Genomic DNA, 18,176 nt, shown 5'->3' with positions numbered 1-18,176 from the left:
GAGTAATCCATCGGCTGCGTTTCCAGAAGAACGAAAGAGATACCGGTTCTCGTCCGAAAATACGGATGTGCTGCTAAAAGCAGTTAGGAGCACTATGAAAATAGAGGACTCGTCTGAGCCACTATCGGTTCAAGATGAAATGTTCGGGGGCCTAAGAACTCGCAGAAATAGTTTTTCCAGTCAACCATCATATAACAGCTATGATAATGGAAGAATGGGAAGACGTGGGGAAGAAACTAGTAGTCCCGAGAGACTTCAAGTACAGTCTTCCCTTTGATCCAGAGGAAACTAAGGTCTGGGAATCCATTCCGAAAATTGATATCCCAGTGGCCAAGGTCACAAGAAAAACGGCTATCCCCTTTGAGGATTCGTCAGGGTTAAAGGACCCAATGGATAAGAGGTCAGAAGATCTTCTCAAAAAAGCCTGGGAATCGTCAGCCGCCATTATGAAAACGAACATAGCGGCTACCTCTGTAGCAAGATCCATGAGTCTTTGGGTGGACGAGCTGGAGAGTCATATTAAAGACAGAACTCCAAGGGAAGAAATCCTAAAATCTTTCAGTTCTGAGAATGGCGACTGATTTCATGGCGGATGCCTCAGCAGAATCAGTGCGTTTTGCTGCCAGAAATAATGCGCTGTCAAATGCTGCAAGAAGGGCCTTATGGCTGAGATCATGGATGGGAGATACCCAATCAAAGAGCAAGCTGTGTTCAATTCCATTCTCAGGATCTCACGTCTTTGGTCCAGTCCTGGACGAGCTACTCGAGAAAGCATCCGACAAGAAGAAAGGCTTCCCTGAAGAGAAGCCAAAGAAATCACAATTGCTTTCGGAAGACTCGCTCCCACCCAAGACAGGACTACCGAGGGAAAGGGAAGTCCGGCAGATGGAGCTACCCTAAAGGGGGCAGAGGAAGAGGGTCCTTTCGAGACCAGTCGTCAGGACCCAGCAAACAATGACGCCAACAATATAGGAGGAAGACTACAATACTTCCTAGAAGGATGGCAGAACATTACTCGGAATCAGTGGATTCTACGGACAGTTGCACAGGGGTACAAGATAGAGTATACTCATCTACCCCCCAAGAGATTCTGTTTAACACACTGTCGTCAGCAGTACATCAAAGGCTGCTAACAGACATACAGGAACTCTTAGAGTTACAGGTCATAATACCGGTACCCCATCATCAGCATTTTCAGGGGCATTACTCCAGTCTGTTCTCCATAAAAAACCAAGCTGAGAATACCGTACAATAATAAACTTAAAACCATTAAACAAATGGGTGGCGTACAAACTCTTCAAGATGGAATCTCTCAAATCAATTATACCGTTAATAAAAAAGAACTCGGTAATGTGCACGCTAGATCTCAAACATGCATACTATCATGTTCCCATCCATCCCTCACATCAAAAATTCCTCAGATTTGCAATAAGAAACCGCAGGAGAATACTTCATTTCCAGTTCCAGTGTCTACCATTCGGCCTCTCCTCTGCCCCAAGGATATTCACAAAACTGATGACGGAGCTCATGGCTCATTTAAGAGAAAAAGAAGTTCTCATCGCACCATACCTGGATGATCTGTTATTGATAGCGGATTCATCTCAACAAATGGAAGAATCTTTAAGGATTACCATGTCACTCCTGAAGCATCTGGGGTGGATAATAAATTTGAAAAAGTCGAGTCTCGAACCAGAGACACAGAAAATATTTCTGGGTGTACTTCTAAATTCCGAACTGGAATACTCGTTCCTACCAGACCAAAAACAACGGTCAATCAAAAAAGAACTTCAAACAATAAAGAAACGCAAATACATTTCCATCAGGAAAGCTATGAGGATTCTAGGGCTCATGACCTCTTGCATCCCCCGCGTACAGTGGAGCCAGTTTCACTTTAGAACGCTCCAAAGAGAAGTTCTTTCAGTATGGAACGGGAAGGAAAAGTCATTAGACAACAGGATGTGGTTACCCAACGAGGTAAAACAGTCCCTCTCATGGTGGATCAACATAGAAAACCTCAAAAGAGGAAAACCATGGAGATTATCTCCATGCGTAAACATAACCACCGATGTGAGCTCAAGAGGCTGGGGAGCCCACATAGAAGGACGATACCTTCCGGGGACATGGCCATCATCAGTACCCGACAGTTCCTCCAACTACAGGGAACTCAGAGCGGTTTGGGAAGCACTAAAAAAGTGCCAATACGAGATGCAGGGACACCACATCCGAGTCTTCTCAGACAACTCGACCACGGTAGCCTTTCTCCTACATCAGGGAGGACCGAGGCACCATCCACTTCAGGCCCTAGCAGAAACTATATTCTCCTGGGCGGAGAATTCCGTGAAATCCATCACAGCGGTACATCTAAAAGGTTCACAGAACCAAATAGCGGACTTTCTCAGCAGAGAGAAAGTGCAGCCGTCAGAATGGTCTCTAAACAAAGAAGTCTTTACTCAGCTAACTCGACAATGGGGCAATCCGCAAATAGATTTATTCGCCTCAAAGAACAATACAAAAACGGAAAAGTTCTTTTCATTAAATCTAGGAGACAGTCCGGCTGGCCTAGATGCCTTGGCTCAACATTGGGACATGGAACTTGCATACGCGTTCCCTCCATTAGCCTTAATTCCCAGAGTTTTGATGAAAATTCAGGAAAGTCTAGCGGTAATAATTCTCATAGTGCCATATTGGCCCAAGAGGAGCTGGTTTTCTCTGCTGAAGTGGATGGCGATGGAAGACCCAGTTCTACTACCACAGAGGCAGGATCTCCTAACGCAGGGACCGCTGGTCCATCAAAATCTAAAGATGCTGCAGCTCTCAGCATGGATCTTGAAAACGAGATCTTGAGATCAAAAGGACTGTCGGAGTCGGTCATTTCAACCATGAAAAAGAGCAGAAAGCCGGTGACTTCGGCTATATACCTAAAAATTTGGAAGAAATTTTGTGCACAGAGCAATACTTCAATATCTGTTCTCCAAGAACCAGATATTAAATTTCCTCCAAACAGGCTTTGATATGGGCTTGAGGCCTAGTACACTGAAAGTACAGGTCTCGGCTTTAAGTGCCTTTTATGATTGTCCACTAGCAAATCATCCCTGGGTAGTGAGATACATCAAAGCTACGCAACGTATCCGACCAACAGTACGAAGTTCAGTACCTCCATGGAACCTCACCCTAGTACTAAATGAATTACGGAAAGCTCCATACGAGCCACTTAATCAGGCAGACCTGAAATCTGTAACATTCAAGACTGTCTTCCTAGTCGCAATAACGTTGGCAAGGCGAATAGGCGAAATCTAAACCCTGTCCATAACCGATCCATACTTAAAGATACAAGAAGATTGCATCGTCCTAAAGTTGGACCCTTCGTTTCTTCCAAAAGTTGTGACGGACTTTCACATAAACCAGGAAATTATTTTGCCTACGTTCTGTCAGAACTACAACAGTGATAAAGAACGTTCTCTCCATTCCCTGGACGTTAAGAGAACAGTATTGCAGTATCTAAAACTTACAGACGGCTGGAGAATTGATTCAAACCTCTTTATCCAGATGTCTGGGAAGAATAGAGGCAAAAAAGCCTCAAAAGCAACTCTAGCCAGGTGGATTAAATCTACCATTTGCGCTGCGTATACTTCAGCCGGTGAATCTCCTCCATAACACTTGAAAGTCCACTCTGAGAGCGATATCTGCTTCATGGGCAGAGAGTGCGGGTGCATCCATGGACCAAATTTGCCGGGCGGCAACTTGGTCTAGCTCAAATACCTTTTGTAAGCATTACAAGCTGGACGTTCTGTCAAATCAACAGACCGGCTTTGGGAGGAAAGTCCTCCAAGCTGTAAACCCGCCCTAAATAGGAGTTATTTGGTATGTGTGGTGCTGTCATGAGGGACGACCTGGAAACTAGGAGTTAGTCATACCGGTAACGGTATTTCCAGGAGTCCATCATGACAGCACCCATTATTTACCCTCCCTTGAACTCCTGTCTGATGTGTGATATAAACATGTATAGAGAGGAAGTTCAATAAAATTGTGTTGTATCTATCCTGGTGTGGTACTTTGTAAAATCACTGAAGGGTGGAGGTGGGGAGGGGCTATTTAACCTCTTCTGTGTTCCTGTCCCTATCAAGGATATGAAGAGCAACCTCCTTGTGTTGCTGTCATGATGGACTCCTGGAAATACCGTTACCGGTATGACTAACTCCTAGTTTCCCCTTTCTTTTTCAGATACTCTTTTCAGGGTAACAGGGTGCAGTTTTCTCACCCTCTTTTCCCCACTTTGAGCGGCTGAGAGAGTAGTGTGGTTTCACCCACATCACACCCTCTCGGACCCGCTGGGCAGGACTTCGTCCCCTGTCACCCATTCGGGTGTTCAGGGTGACTCTTTTCTCGGTGGCCAGTCCTGCCCGTTTCCCCTCCTCATCCCTCTCCTCAGAGGGCTGAGAGGAAGACGGCGGTTACCTCCAGTGACCCTCTCCCCCTGTTTAGGAGTCGACGCTGTCTTCTGCGCCGATGTTCGTGGCGCGGGAAGGAGGACTTCATCCCAGGACCCTCTCCTCGGACAAGGGCTCCTGATGCGTGCCTCAGGTAGGGAATCTCCAATCAACATTTAGGGACCAGTATGAGTGCACAGCCTGCCCCCTTCCCCGGAGTGAACAGGGTTAAAACAATTTATTAGTTCAAAGGGGCTCAGGGGATGTGTCCGGAGCGTGCACCTTTACTAGCCCCTTTTGTGGGTCTTGTCCCCCCCAGCGACCTCTTCGGGGCCTCTTCATTCTCGCCGCACAGCGGGCGCATTTATATTCAAACCGGCGCGCGCGCACCGTTTTTCTCTTCCTCTTCAGCCGGCTTTTTTCGGCGCCCGGCTGACCACGCCCCCTTGCTTCCTTGTTCCGCCCTACATCCCCGCGGCAACGCTTCTCAGGGAGTCCAGCGCTGTCTGGGGCATTCCTCTCCCCCCCTTTGGCGCTTATGCACGCCCACCTCTGTCGTGTGGTTCCCGTGCTCCACAGGCGACTTCCTGTGCCTGCAGCGTCTCCTGCACATCGTGTGGATCTCTGGGGGACACAGACGCCTGCGGCTGCCGATGCCTCTGTTGTATCGGTAGGCGGGGCACTACTGCTCTCTCGGGCTCCACCCTTCCCGGCAGTACTTCTCTGCACCTGCAAGGTAATACCTCTATCTATGTCCGACCCCACTCCAATGGTCGTCCATTACGCCTGCGCTCACTGTAAGAAAAAGTGGGCCTCAGGTCAGCCTTCTCCTTTCTGCCCGTCCTGCGTTCCTTCCACTGTCCTTCCCTCAGGAAGCCCCTAGGCCTCGGGATGAGCCCCTCCCCCCCGGAGTGGGCTGTTGAAATGTCTCAATCAGTGTTAGACCTGACTAAGGTGTCTCAGTCCCTCGTCCAGGCACTTGAACGTATCCCGCTTCTATCTAATGCCACCAGTGCCACGAACGCCTCGCACGGCGATTCGCTCGTACCTGTCCAAGACCCTCACAGAGGCAGGCTTAACAAAAGAGACAGAAGGACTCTATCTAGATCCTCTTCCAGTTCTCTGGATCACACCGGGATACCCCTTACTTGCCCGTTCCCCCTCCTTGCAGGCGGACCTCGTGTCTGACGTAACCTCTCAGTCAGAATCTGACTCGGATGCAGATCAGACTTCCGGAGCTCAGGATATGGTCGATAGCCTTATTTCGGCTATCATTCAGATACTTGATCTTAAGGAGGACGAGACAAGCTCTCAGGACATCTCCGTTGCTTTTAAACGGATTAAACGTCCCTCTAGGGTGTTTCCTAATCACAAGGAGTTTGACAACACTACCTCTTCACACTGGGAAAACCCTGGTAAGCTTTCCCCTGGCAGGAAACGGCTAGATGTCTTATACCCTTTCCACTCCGACCTTGTCAGCAAATGGTCCGAGTCTCCTAAGGTCGACCCACCGGTGTCCAGACTATCTTCTCAGACGATTTTGTCTATTCCGGACACGGCTTCTCTTAAAGACCCCACGGACAGACAGATCGAGGCTTTAGCCAAATCGGCGTTTGAGGCTTCCGGAGCCTCTTTGTCCTAGTTTCGCCTCTTCATGGGTAGCGAAAGCTCTGTCAGCCTGGGCCAAAACCCTGCGCAGAGACATTTTGGCCTCGGCTCCTGCTGAGGAACTGTCTGATTTAGCGGACCAGATTTCTCTGGCGGGAAAATATCTCATGAATGCCTCCCTTGATGCGGCAGCCTGCTCGGCTAGGGCTAACAGTAACATTGTGGCCATTCGCTGGGTACTTTGGCTTAAAGCGTGGAACGCAGATCCTGCTTCCAAAAAATCCCTTACTGGTCTGCCTTTCCAGGGCTCTAGACTCTTCGGCACACAGCTGGATCAAATTATCTCAGACGCTACGGGTGGTAAGAGTACCTCCTTACCCCAGTCCAAGCCTAAACGTTCTTTCCATAGATGGGGCACCCAGTCCTTTCGTCCATCTGGATCTCGGGGCCACAGATTTGCTAATAAATGACGGGTCGCCCCCACCTGGAAATCCTTCCAGGGTGGGAGGCCGACTTCTTCTGTACTCGGAAGTTTGGCTATCTGTAGTCGACGACGCCTGGGTCAGGGAGATCGTCACTTCAGGCTACAAGATAGAAATTTCTTCGCCCCCAGGAAGACGTTTCCTGCTCTTGTCCTCCCAAACAGTCCTCTCATCTCCCAGTGCTTCTCCAGGCCGTCGATTCACTCCTCGCCTCAGGAGTCGTAGTTCCGGTTCCTTATCACGAGCAGTTTTCTGGTTTTTACTCGAACCTGTTCGTGGTCCCAAAGGAGGACGCGTCTCTCCGTCCAAATCTCAAGCGGTTAAACCGCCATCTCAGGATTCAACACTTCAGGATGGAATCACTACGCTCGGTGGTCGCGTCCATGGAACCAGGAGAGTTCCTGTGTTCCGTGGACATTCGGGATGCGTACCTCCACGTTCTGATTTGCGTACAGCATCAGAGGTTTCTCCGGTTCGCGATCCAAGAACATCATTACCAGTTCACGGCTCTCCCCTTCGGGCTGGCCTCTGCTCCCAGGGTCTTCACAAAGGTCATGGCCATTCTACGTTCAAAGGGGATTCTGGTAATCCCTTACCTTGACGACCTCTTGATCAAGAGTTCGTCCCGTTGGGATTGCAGCCAGAGCCTCCAGCTTACTCTGGACACGCTCATTCGCCTTGGTTGGATAATCAACTACCAGAAGTCATCCTTGATCCCGACCCAACGCTTGAAATTCCTGGGCATGGAATTCGACACCCCTCAGGCTCAGGTCTTCCTCCCCAAGGAGAAGTTCCTTTCTCTTCTTCGGGGGTGTCAGAGCGCTAAAGGGTCCGAACCCACTGTCCCTCCGCCTCGCCATGAGGGTTCTGGGGAAAATGGTCGCTTCAATGGAAGCGGGTCCCTATGCTCAGTTCCACTCTCGTCCCCTCCAACTGGTCCTTCTAACTGCCTGGGACAGGAATCCGCTTTCCCTGGACCGTCCATTTCACCTCTCTTCCAAAGTGAAACAGTCCCTCTCTTGGTGGACGCTGTCCACCTCCATTCTGCGCGGGAGGTCATTTCTCCCTCCCCGCTGGCAGGTCATCACCACCGACGCCAGTCTCCAGGGTTGGGGAGCGGTCTTTCTCCTCCTCACGGCCCAGGGCTGCTGGACTGTTGAAGAGGCACGTCTTCCTATCAACCTCTTGGAACTCCGAGCCATCTTCCTAGCCCTCGTCCGCTGGCAGTCCCTCCTCTCGGGAAAGCCGGTCCGCGTTCAGTCGGACAACGCCACAGCCGTGGCTTACATAAACCACCAGAAAGGGACTCGCAGCAGTCAAGTCATGACGGAAGTGGCAAAGATTCTGCGTTGGGCAGAGAGCCACGTTCCCTTTCTCTCAGCCGTCCACATCCCAGGGGTGGACAATTGGGAAGCCGACTTTCTAAGTCGCCAAGGCATCGTGGCGGGCGAGTGGTCTCTCCTTCCCTCAATCTTCAGCCAGATTTGTCAGCGGTGGGGCGTCCGAGACGTAGACTTAATGGCCTCCCGGGCGAACCACAAGGTTCCCCAGTACGTTTCCAGATCTCGGGACCCGATGGCCATCGGATGCGACGCTCTCGTGATTTCGTGGGCCCAGTTCCAGATGCCCCATCTGCTCCCTCCCCTCCCCTTGATCCCGAGAATCGTCAAAAAGATCAAGTTGGAAAGGGTCCCCATGCTCTTGGTAGCTCCAGATTGGCCTCGCAGGGCTTGGTACGCGGAACTGGTGAACATGCTATCGGACATTCCATGGAGGCTTCCGGATTTACCGGATCTTCTTTCGCAGGGGCCCCTCTTCCACCCAAATTCTCGGTCTCTGAATTTAATGGTTTGGCCGTTGAGGCCGCTGTCCTGAAGGACGCGGGTTTTTCTCAGTGTCATCCAGACTATGATAAGGGCGAGGAAACCGGCTTCCTCGCGTATCTACCACAGATGTTGGAAGGCCTTTTTCCGTTGGTGTGAGGTCAACGGTCTGTTTCCTATGACCTTTTGGGCAGCACGGTGGCGCAGTGGATAGCACAGCAGCCTTGCAGCGCTGGGGTCCTGGGTTCAAGCCCCACTAAGGACAACATCTGCAAAGAGTTTGTATGTTCTCCGTGTTTGCGTGGGTTTCCTCCGGGTACTTCGGTTTCCTCCCACATTCCAAAGAATTTAGATTGTGAGCCCCATCGGGGACAGTGATGATAATGTATGCAAACTGTAAAGCGCTGCGGAATATGTCAGCGCTATATAAAAATAAAGATTATTATTATTATCCCTTCTCAGTTTTCTTCAAGCAGGTCTCGATTCGGGTCTTTCCCTTAGCACCTTGAAGGGTCAGATTTCCGCTCTGTCCATCCTTTTTCAAAGAGACATAGCCTCCCTTCCACAGGTGAGGACCTTTATTCAGGGGGTCTCGCATATAGCTCCCCCTTATCTTCCTCCTGTCGAGCCTTGGGATCTCAACCTCGTCTTGGACGCCCTCCAGCGGGCGCCTTTTGAACCTATGCAGGACATTTCCTTCTTGCTTCTATCTTGCAAAGTGGCCTTCTTGGTCGCCATCACCTCGATTAGGAGAGTCTCTGAACTGGCAGCGTTGTCCTGTCGCTCTCCTTTTCTAGTCCTACACCAGGACAAGGTGGTTCTTCGACCGGTTCCGTCCTTCTTACCGAAGGTAGTCTCAACTTTTCACATCAATGATGACATTGTCCTCCCTTCCTTGTGCCCTTCCCCGGTTCATCCCTTGGAGAAATCCCTTCACAAGTTGGATGTGGTCAGGGCTATCCGGATCTATCTTGCCAGGACTGCTTCCTTTCGTCAGGCCGATTCTCTGTTCATCGTCTCGGAAGGTCGTCGAAAGGGGCTCCCCGCCTCCAAGTCCACTATTCCGTTGGTTCCGTTCAGCGGTTCTGGAGGCATACCGTGTCCAAGACAAGCGGCCTCCTTCAGGGGTGAGGGCTCACTCTATGCGAGCTGTAAGAGCTTCCTGGGCAGTTCGTCATAAAGCTTTGGCTTCGCTGGTTTGCAAGGCCGCAACGTGGTCATCCATTCACACCTTAGTAAAATTCTACAAGGTGCATACTCGGGCTTCTGCAGATGCGAGCCTGGGTAGGAAAATACTGCAGGCGGCGGTTTCTCACCGGCCGACCTAACTCCTCTTTTTCGGCAGAATATCCCACCCTAGGGACTGCTTTTGGACGTCCCATGGTTACCTGTGTCCCCCAATGAAGCGAGAAAGAAAGAGGGATTTTTGGTTCTTACCGTAAAATCTTTCTTGGAGCCTTCATTGGGGGACACAGCACCCTCCCTTGAAGTTGTACCGTGTTGGCTAACGTGGCGTTGTTGTGGGTTGGTACATAGGTTGAGTTTTGTTACCTGTTCCTACTACTGCTTTTGCACCAACTGAGTTGCCTGTCGGAGGGTGTATACTGCCGGGGAAGAGCTACTTCTTCATTTGCATAGTGTCAGCCTCCTAGCTACAGCAGCATAGACCCATGGTTACCTGTGTCCCCCAATGAAGGCTCCAAGAAAGATTTTACGGTAAGAACCAAAAATCCCTCTTTTCTGACTAAGAAAAGTTAAATTTCTCTAAAATAAGATGCCATATTATGAAGGTATCATTTTCATAAACTTCCTGTGACCTCCATGCCCATATAGACTGCTTAGTAGGGTTGAGCCTGCTAATGGATTCCTTCCTTTTTTTTTTTTTTTTTTAAATTTTTAAATGTACTAATTAAGTCAGACATAACACCTCGCTAAATCCCTCCACAGGAGCGGTACAAGGAAGCTCAGCGCATTGCTCGAGAGAGAGAAGCGCTGCGACGTCAGCAGGAACAGCTTCGATTTGAGCAAGAGAAAAGATTTTCTTTAAAGCGTCCACGTGATGTCGACCATAGGTATTTAACCAAGTTTTAAGAAAAGTTCCTTTTGGTTATGTAATGAAGGATGAGCTGCAAATTGATAGCTTTTTAAATAAGTGTTAGGCATGTGTGTGGGATGCTGTAAATTAAGAATTTTATCAAAAATAGATGTAGGATAGGTTTATTAGTTAAAGAAATGCAAATTGAACGAAAAAATCAAATTAATATTTGATGTGACTGTTCTTTTGCCTTCAAAACTGCATCAATTCTTCTAGGCATAAAGTGTTCAGTTTTGTAATATTATAGCCAGGTGTATGAGTAACCAGTTATACCCAACAGGTGATAATCCTTTTCATATGTACGTTGAAACCCAGTAATTAACAAACCGCTGTGTAGGAGGCTTAAATGGGCAACCAAACTCTGCTATAAAAATGTGGTTGTGAAAGAACATTTCATGTTACTGGTAATCCACCGTCAGGTCTGAGCACGGCAAGTAGACACAAGGGAGTTATACTGCATCAACAATGTCTCTCCCAGGTAAAGATTTTAAAGCGCATGTGGTTTCAAGCTCTTCTTAAAGATACATCAAGAAATGTGCACATAAGACACATGCATCCAATTGGAAAATGTCCACAAGACACATGCATCCAATTGGAAAATGTCCACCAGTGCCTTAAGCTCAGAACTAGCAGCAACCAGTGGGACACAGCTACATCTCGTTTATAGTTTGGAGAATTCTGAACCCTATTTGATCTTCATGGAATAATTATGGTGAAAAAGGCCATGAAATTCAACTCTGCACAAAACCATAGAATCTTGGGTGCAGAAAATGAATGGCAGCAAGTGCTGAAGCGTCGTATGACGCACGTCGCAATGTGTCGTATTGGAGAAAAAACGCATCCTGCAAAATTGCTTGCAGGATGCATTTTTCTCTCCATAGGCTAACATTAGCGACGCATTGCCACACGTCGCAACCGTCGTGCGACGGTTGCGTTGGACTGTCGGCACAAAAAAGTTGCATGTACCGTTTTTTGGTGCGTCGTGTCCGCGCCCTCCTCCCCGGAGCTAACAATGGGGCAGCGGATGCGTTGAGAAACTGCATCCGCTGCCCCCGTTGTGCGGCGCTTTCACAGTATGAGTCGGTACGTCGCATTGCGACGTGCGTTGTACGATTCTAGTGTGAAAGTAGCCTGATCAGTCAAGCCAGTCGACCGCTGCATCCAATAAGAATTCTGTGCCCTGTCAGGCAGCACTGGAAGAATTCGCATCTCGGCTAGTGTTCAGTGACGAGGCAACCTATCACCTAAGTGGAAAGGTGAAAAGTCATAATGTCCAAATATGGGGAACAGAAAATCCCAAAGTATTTTTCAGATTAAGATATCCTCTCCCCCCAATTTGGGGAGGGAATGGGGGTTTGTCTTACAATCTGAAAGTACATTACCGGCTGCGGGGTTCTAGGGTCGCTGCGGCATGAAGCTGGTCCCAGGCTAGTAGGAGCGGATGTTCGGCGGTGCGGGTGCTGCAGCGACATTTTGTGAATTCACAGAGCCCCTGTATTTCCCAGAGTTTTGAATGCGATTGACTTTGTGCATGGCCTCCAGTGGCCATTTTACCCAAATTGAGATCTCTGCTTCTGGGGGAGAGAGAGGTGGGTCGGCAGGAGAAAATAAAAAATTCCTTTCCCCCTTTCTCTTTTTACACCCTTTTTCTTCCCATAGGAGAGAGCACTTCTGGGGTGAGAACAAGAAAATGGCTATGGATACAGATTCCCGCTTCAATCAGGGGTCTCAGTTCAATCGGCAGCAGCCCAGATTCACTGACTTTGATCTTCGAGAACGGGGTCGGTTTTCAGAGGGTTCTTCTGCCTCATCTTTTGAAAGGTAAATATGCAGATAATTGTTTGCTTTTTTTTTTTTTTTTTTTTTTTTTTACTATGATGTGTGTTTACAGTTTGTTTTTTCTTTTCCGTCCGGTAGACGTGACCGTGTTTCGAACCAAGGGGATAACAAAAAGAACTTTCACAAGAATTTTAATGATTCAAGAAGAAGTGATCCAACACAAGTCCGAAATGAGCCACGCGATACAGATCGGAGAGATCGAGATGAACGAAGGCCTGTAGGTATTGACAGACCAGGAGCGAACAGACCTGAGGGCCAAGGCCCTGATAGAAGACTCAGTAATCCTGAGATGCAGCATGGCCATCATCCAAGAGATACTCCAGGAAAACCAGCACGGCCCATTAACTGGAAAGAAGGAGGAATGGCAGCTGATAAACGGGATACAAGGTACTTGGTCTCAATGTGTAAGCTTGTAATTTATCGTTTTCAACTAACGTTCACAGTCTTCCTAGGGGAGTAGGGTTCTAGAAAGCTTGGTAGGGGAATTGTTAATTTGTTTTAACCCCTTTAATGACCAGTTCAAATTTTTTAAATCTGACGTGTCTGTGTCAATAATGCTAAAATGTTTCAATATATCCCAATTATTTTGAGACTTGTTTTTTTTCATGACACATTTTATGGTGGTAAATTTTAAATCAATGTCTTGTTTTCTTATAAAAATATCAGAAATTTGACTTTTCAAACTTTTAGGCTAAGTTCACACTTGCGTTGGGCAGAGCTGCAGAGGTCTGCGTACTTCCTTTAAGCCCCACCACCACCGCATCTCTTCCATTTAGCTCCGCCTACGTCTGCATGGTCCTGCGTACTTATCTTAAACATTGGTACGCAGGCCATGCTTATGCGTCCACATGCGTCGTTTTGACGCTGTGCCGACCGCAGCAAAATGCAACATGTTGCGTTCGGTGCACTGTCAAAACGCATGCTGCCACATCCGCGTGGCCTGCGTACCCATTGTTAAAGATGGGTACGCAGGATGCATGCAGACATAGGCAGAGCTGAATGGAAGAGGTGAGGCAGTGGGTGGGGCTTAACAGGAAGTACGCCACTCTGCCCAATGCAAATGTGACTTGGCCTTAATGATGATCCCTTTTATACAGTCACACAATAATTAATAAATAACATTTCCCTCATGTCTGCTGTACATCAGCACCATCTGTAAAATAGTTTTTTGTTGGAATGTTTACTTAAAAACTGTAGCAATCATTTTTTTTTCCTTCATTTTATTGTCAAGGAAATTTTACAAACTTATTTTTTTTTTTTTTTTTTTTTTTTTTGAGACCTATTCAGTTTTGCAGTGACTTTGGGGACCTATATATAGCTATATATTCAAAACCCCCAACAGTAATATAATCTTAAAAATGGCGCTCCTCAACATGTTTGAAACTGCTGTCAGGTAGTTTATTAACCCTTAAGGGGCTTTTCAGGAATTAATGCAAAGTGGCATGGCAGGAAAGAATGTTATTTTTACCACCAAAATGTTGCTAACATGTAAACTGGTCACTAGATCCAAGGCCATTATTTGGCCATGAATTGCCAGGACACATCAGGACCACACAATCATAATCTTAAGGTGCCGATGAGGCTAAAAAGGAAGCAATCTAAATGATGTAGTCACTATTGACAGCAGCATCTAAGGGGTTAAATGGCCATGGTCGGTGCCAACATCAATCATAGCTGATGCAGCAGGGTGTAAGCTATGATGACCTGGTGATAAAACATTCATTGTAAATAAACTGCACACAGTCTGATTAGTGACAGACACAACCCTGAATTCTGTATTTTAACCCCTACCTCATCCTGCCTTCAGATTACATAACAAAAACCTGCTGACAAATTCCCTTTTAAGTGGCTAAGAAAAAAAAAAATCTTTTCTTTCAACAGAACTGACAGATCTGGACGAGATGCACCTGGTAATTCTGTCAGAGGTGGGCATAGCAATCGTGGTGGTAAATCTGGCTTTAGTGGCAGAGATGGTGATCGTGGAATAATGGTGGGAGACCGTGGTAGTGGTGGACAAGTAAGTATTTTATGCTTTACCCCTTATTATATAGGTTAACAAAGATGAGCAATTAAAATTCACAGCATCCTGGTACAGCGGCCATGTCTGTACTTGTCGTTCACACAGGAACCTTGCAAAATGCCTTCTGCTTGCTGCCATCCCCTGCAGCTCTTTTGATTAGTAGGCCTGGTGGGTCATCATGTGTGTCACACCATAACAATGACCTCGCAGTTCGGCAGTTACATAGACGAGCCAATGGAGGTGCCTTTAGGTGCTGTGCAGGGCTCCCGTCTGTAGTCCATGGCCGCTGGACCAGGATCCAACTAATCAGTGCTCTCATCTCTAGCAGTTGATGAATTGTATTTTATCCCAAAGTAGTGCCATTGCAAAATGAGATTCACAGTTACACTGACTGGGAAATAATGTTGTGGCACTTTAGAGTACAGCAATGAATAGAGAACTCATAAAAGCTGAAAATAGGCAAATCTTTACTGAGGATCGTCTTGTAAAACTCTATAAATGTAGTCATTCCTGGAGACTAATTCTTAACCTCCTTTCTAACCGGGTGGCCCTGGCTGGGAATAATTTCAAAGGGAAAACGTGTCCTACAACATTTCCACCATTAGTATGTCTCCGAATGTTTACAGAGGAGCAAAAATGCCTTCTATTTAAAGTATCTGTTACCTTTCATAGCACTTTAATGAAGGAAGACCTATTGGCCCTGGACGTGACACTGCTGGGCCGAGAAAAGAATGGCACGGTCCCAATGCACAAGGTGGCGGATATGATGGCAGAAGGATGCCAGATGGTCGAAGTGGAGACATGATGCCATCTCATTCCGGGTATGTTGTTGAAGGAACAATGGAAGATGAACATGTCTATGTAGCTGTAAAGACATTTGTAAATTTTGCTTATGGTCTCAATATTGGTGTATTATTTTTTTTTTTTTTTTAAGTTTTCCCTTTTGACCTTTCCAGTAATTCTGCAATCAACAGAGTTGTTCATATGCCAGGATCTATGCCCCGAGGAAGTGGTCCTGGATTCAAGTCCTTTAAGGGAGCACCTCCACGGAGATATTAAGTCGTCTGTTACCTGTGTTTAGAGATAACTTATTCGTTTGTTAAAACCTTCAATTGAACAAGGCTTTAATACAGTGAATTGTCCCGCTTTTGTGTTTTTTAGTTTTAAGAATTTTTTTTTATCACGGGGGATTTTATTGGTGGATTTGACTTGTAAGTGCGCAATCTGTAAATTCCTCCATAATTGTGTAAAAATAATGCAAACTTCAAAGGGGAAGATTGTTCCTTCACAATGAAATACAGACTAGAATGGTTGAGTCTCTCAGATTTGTAATCGTTCACTTCCTGTTGAGGCTATACTGTTGCTCAATAAACATTACATACATTATAAAGCCATGTCTACACGGTTGGTTCAGCTTCATTGAGTAAATGGACTAATGCTTATGACTTAGGCCTGATTTATATGACCAAATTATCTTGAAATGAGAATAAAAGCGTAAGTTACCTTCCACCTATTTGTGGTGGGTGTATTTAAACATTACTATTTAAGCAATATTCAAAGAGAGGTTGGTAGTATGGCCCCCTTTCTTGTCGACTCTTAAGAATTTTTGGTTTCTCTTTCCCAAATTATAGTATGTTTTGGGGTTTTTTATACACTCTTTGGAGCCTGATAGTAACGTTCCCAAACATTGTATAGTATATTGTTTTTGGTTTTTTTCCCTCTTCTCTGGATACAGTGTTGTGTTTGTGAATTTGGCCACAAAGTTTTTTTCCCCCTCCTTCCTTAACGTCTTGTTAACTTTTAGGTGGCACAAATAAACTGGTTCGATTTTTGTTTTAAATGTGTTTGTTTTTCTTTTCCTCTCCCTTTTTAATGTACTTCTGATTATATAGCTTTAGATTTTCCCTGCTCACAAGTTTAGATTATTGTAGCTATACTAGCCATCTAGGGGATGAATCAATTGGCTAAAGTTCATCTCTATTAAAGCACCACTCCAGCGTTTGTTTTTTCAGCACTGGAGTGGCACTTTAAATTCAAGCCCCCATCATATACCGTATATACTCGAGTATAAGCTGAGATTATCAGCCCATTTTTTGGGGGGCTGAAATTCCCTCTCGGCTTATACTTGAGTCATACCCAGGGGTCGGCAGGGGAGGGGAGTCTAATAATACTCACCTGGTCCCGTCGCGGTCCCTGGTTCTCCCGACGCCGCAGCCTCTTCACTGTAGTGAGCGGTAACATGGTACCGCTCATTACAGTAACAAATATGGACCCGACTCCACTCCCATAGGGGTGGAGCCGCATATTCATTACTGTAATAAGCGGTAACAGTGACCGCTCACTACTGGAAGAAGCTGCGGTGCTGGAGAACCAGGGACCGCGAGGAGCAGGTAAGTATAATGGGGAGGGGGAGCGCTGCGCGATGTTCACCTCTCCTCTTTCCAGGCACTGCTCCGTCTTCAGCGTCTTCTGCAGTGATGCTCAGGTCAGAGGGCGCGATGACGTGGTTAGTGTGCACCCTCTGCCTGAACGTCAGTGCTGAAGACGGAGCGGCGCCCGGAACGAGGAGAGGTGAATATTGAAAGTTTCGGGGGCCTGAGCGACGAGAGGAGAGTATGTGATTTTTTTTTTTTATCGCAGCAACAGCATATGGGGTAAATATCTCTATGGAGCATCTTATGGGGCCATAATCAACATTTGTGCAGCATTATATGGGGCATATTTTAATATGGAGCATCTTATGGGGCCCATCATAAACTTTATGTACTGTAGCATTATATGGGGCGTATTTTGTATGGAGCATCTTATGGGGCCCATCATGAACTTGTATGGAGCATTATATGGGGCTCCTGATAATATGGATATTCAAAAACACTTAACCTCCTGATGTCTCAATTAATTTTACTTTTATTGGTATCTATTTTTACTTTTGAAATTTAGCAGTAGCTGCTGCATTTCTCACCCTAGGCTTATACTAGTCATTAAAATTTTCCCAGTTTTTTGTTGCAAAGTTAGGGGTCTCTGCTTATACTCGGGTCGACTTATACTCGAGTTTATACAGTACTCACCCTCTAGTGTCTTCACTGGTTTTTGGCACAGCTCTGGTCCAGCGACATCATCTTGTGCTAGTAAGTTGTGACTGGTCGAAAGTCTGAAGTTAAGTTTATAAGAGGGCACTGCAAGTCTGAGAGTCAGAACGAGGCTCTCGTAGAGATGTATTGAAGAGTGACCTTTTGGCGTGCTCCATGAAACATTGGAGCTGCAAGCAGGTCGCTTTTCACCGGAGACAGACTGGATCGATGCTGGAAAATTATGAAGACGGCGACAGGTGACTATTAGTTAGGGCAGGGGAATTACATTTGAAGCACCAATGGTGCAAAGAAGAAAAGAAAAACCTGCTGGAGTGGTGCTTAAACTTATGTTTTCTAGCACACCATTATAATAATTTTATTTACAGTATATAGCGCCAACATATTCCGCAGCGCTTTACAAATTATAGAGGGGACTTGTACAGACAATAGACATTACAGCATAACAGAAATCACAGTTCAAAATAGATAATAGGAGGAATGAGGGCCCTGCTCGCAAGCTTACAAACTGAGGAAAAGGGGAGACACGAGAGGTGGATGGTAACAATTGCTTTAGTTATTTGGACCAGCCATAAGTGTAAGGCTCGAGTGTTCATGTAAAGCTGCATTAACCAGTTAACTGCCTAAGTATGTAACAGTACAGACAGAGTGCTATTAACTGCATAATGGTTGGTACGGGCAAGCTGTTCTCAGACAAAGCTCATAGCACTCATAATTAAATGAGGTCTTGTAAATTCTTTGATACCTCTATTTAATGTAATCAATTCCAACAGTCATTAGAGGAGTATAACAC

At 46.6% G+C, this 18,176-nt stretch overlaps 1 protein-coding gene across 15 annotated transcripts in view; it reads left to right on the top strand.

Moving 5' to 3' along the window:
• Nucleotides 1-16,134, top strand: part of SLTM (SAFB like transcription modulator) — a 133,188-nt gene extending 117,054 nt beyond the window's left edge. For 8 of the 15 annotated variants that reach the window (XM_077263843.1, XM_077263836.1, XM_077263834.1 and 5 more), the window contains 6 exons: nucleotides 10,288-10,412; nucleotides 12,095-12,256; nucleotides 12,353-12,661; nucleotides 14,156-14,291; nucleotides 14,967-15,115; nucleotides 15,251-16,134. In XM_077263843.1, the coding sequence (XP_077119958.1) occupies nucleotides 10,288-10,412; nucleotides 12,095-12,256; nucleotides 12,353-12,661; nucleotides 14,156-14,291; nucleotides 14,967-15,115; nucleotides 15,251-15,353 (984 nt within the window). In that variant the 3' untranslated portion in view covers nucleotides 15,354-16,134. Of the gene's footprint in view, nucleotides 1-10,287; nucleotides 10,413-12,094; nucleotides 12,257-12,352; nucleotides 12,662-14,155; nucleotides 14,292-14,966; nucleotides 15,116-15,228 lie in introns of all 15 variants that reach the window. The other 7 variants (XM_077263846.1, XM_077263839.1, XM_077263845.1 and 4 more) reach the window with 1 other exon arrangement.
• The last annotated feature ends 2,042 nt before the right edge of the window (nucleotides 16,135-18,176 follow it).

The sequence above is a fragment of the Ranitomeya variabilis genome, chromosome 5, assembly GCF_051348905.1.
Source record: "Ranitomeya variabilis isolate aRanVar5 chromosome 5, aRanVar5.hap1, whole genome shotgun sequence".
Lineage (NCBI taxonomy): Eukaryota > Metazoa > Chordata > Amphibia > Anura > Dendrobatidae > Ranitomeya > Ranitomeya variabilis.
This window is presented reverse-complemented; position numbering and strand designations above follow the sequence as displayed.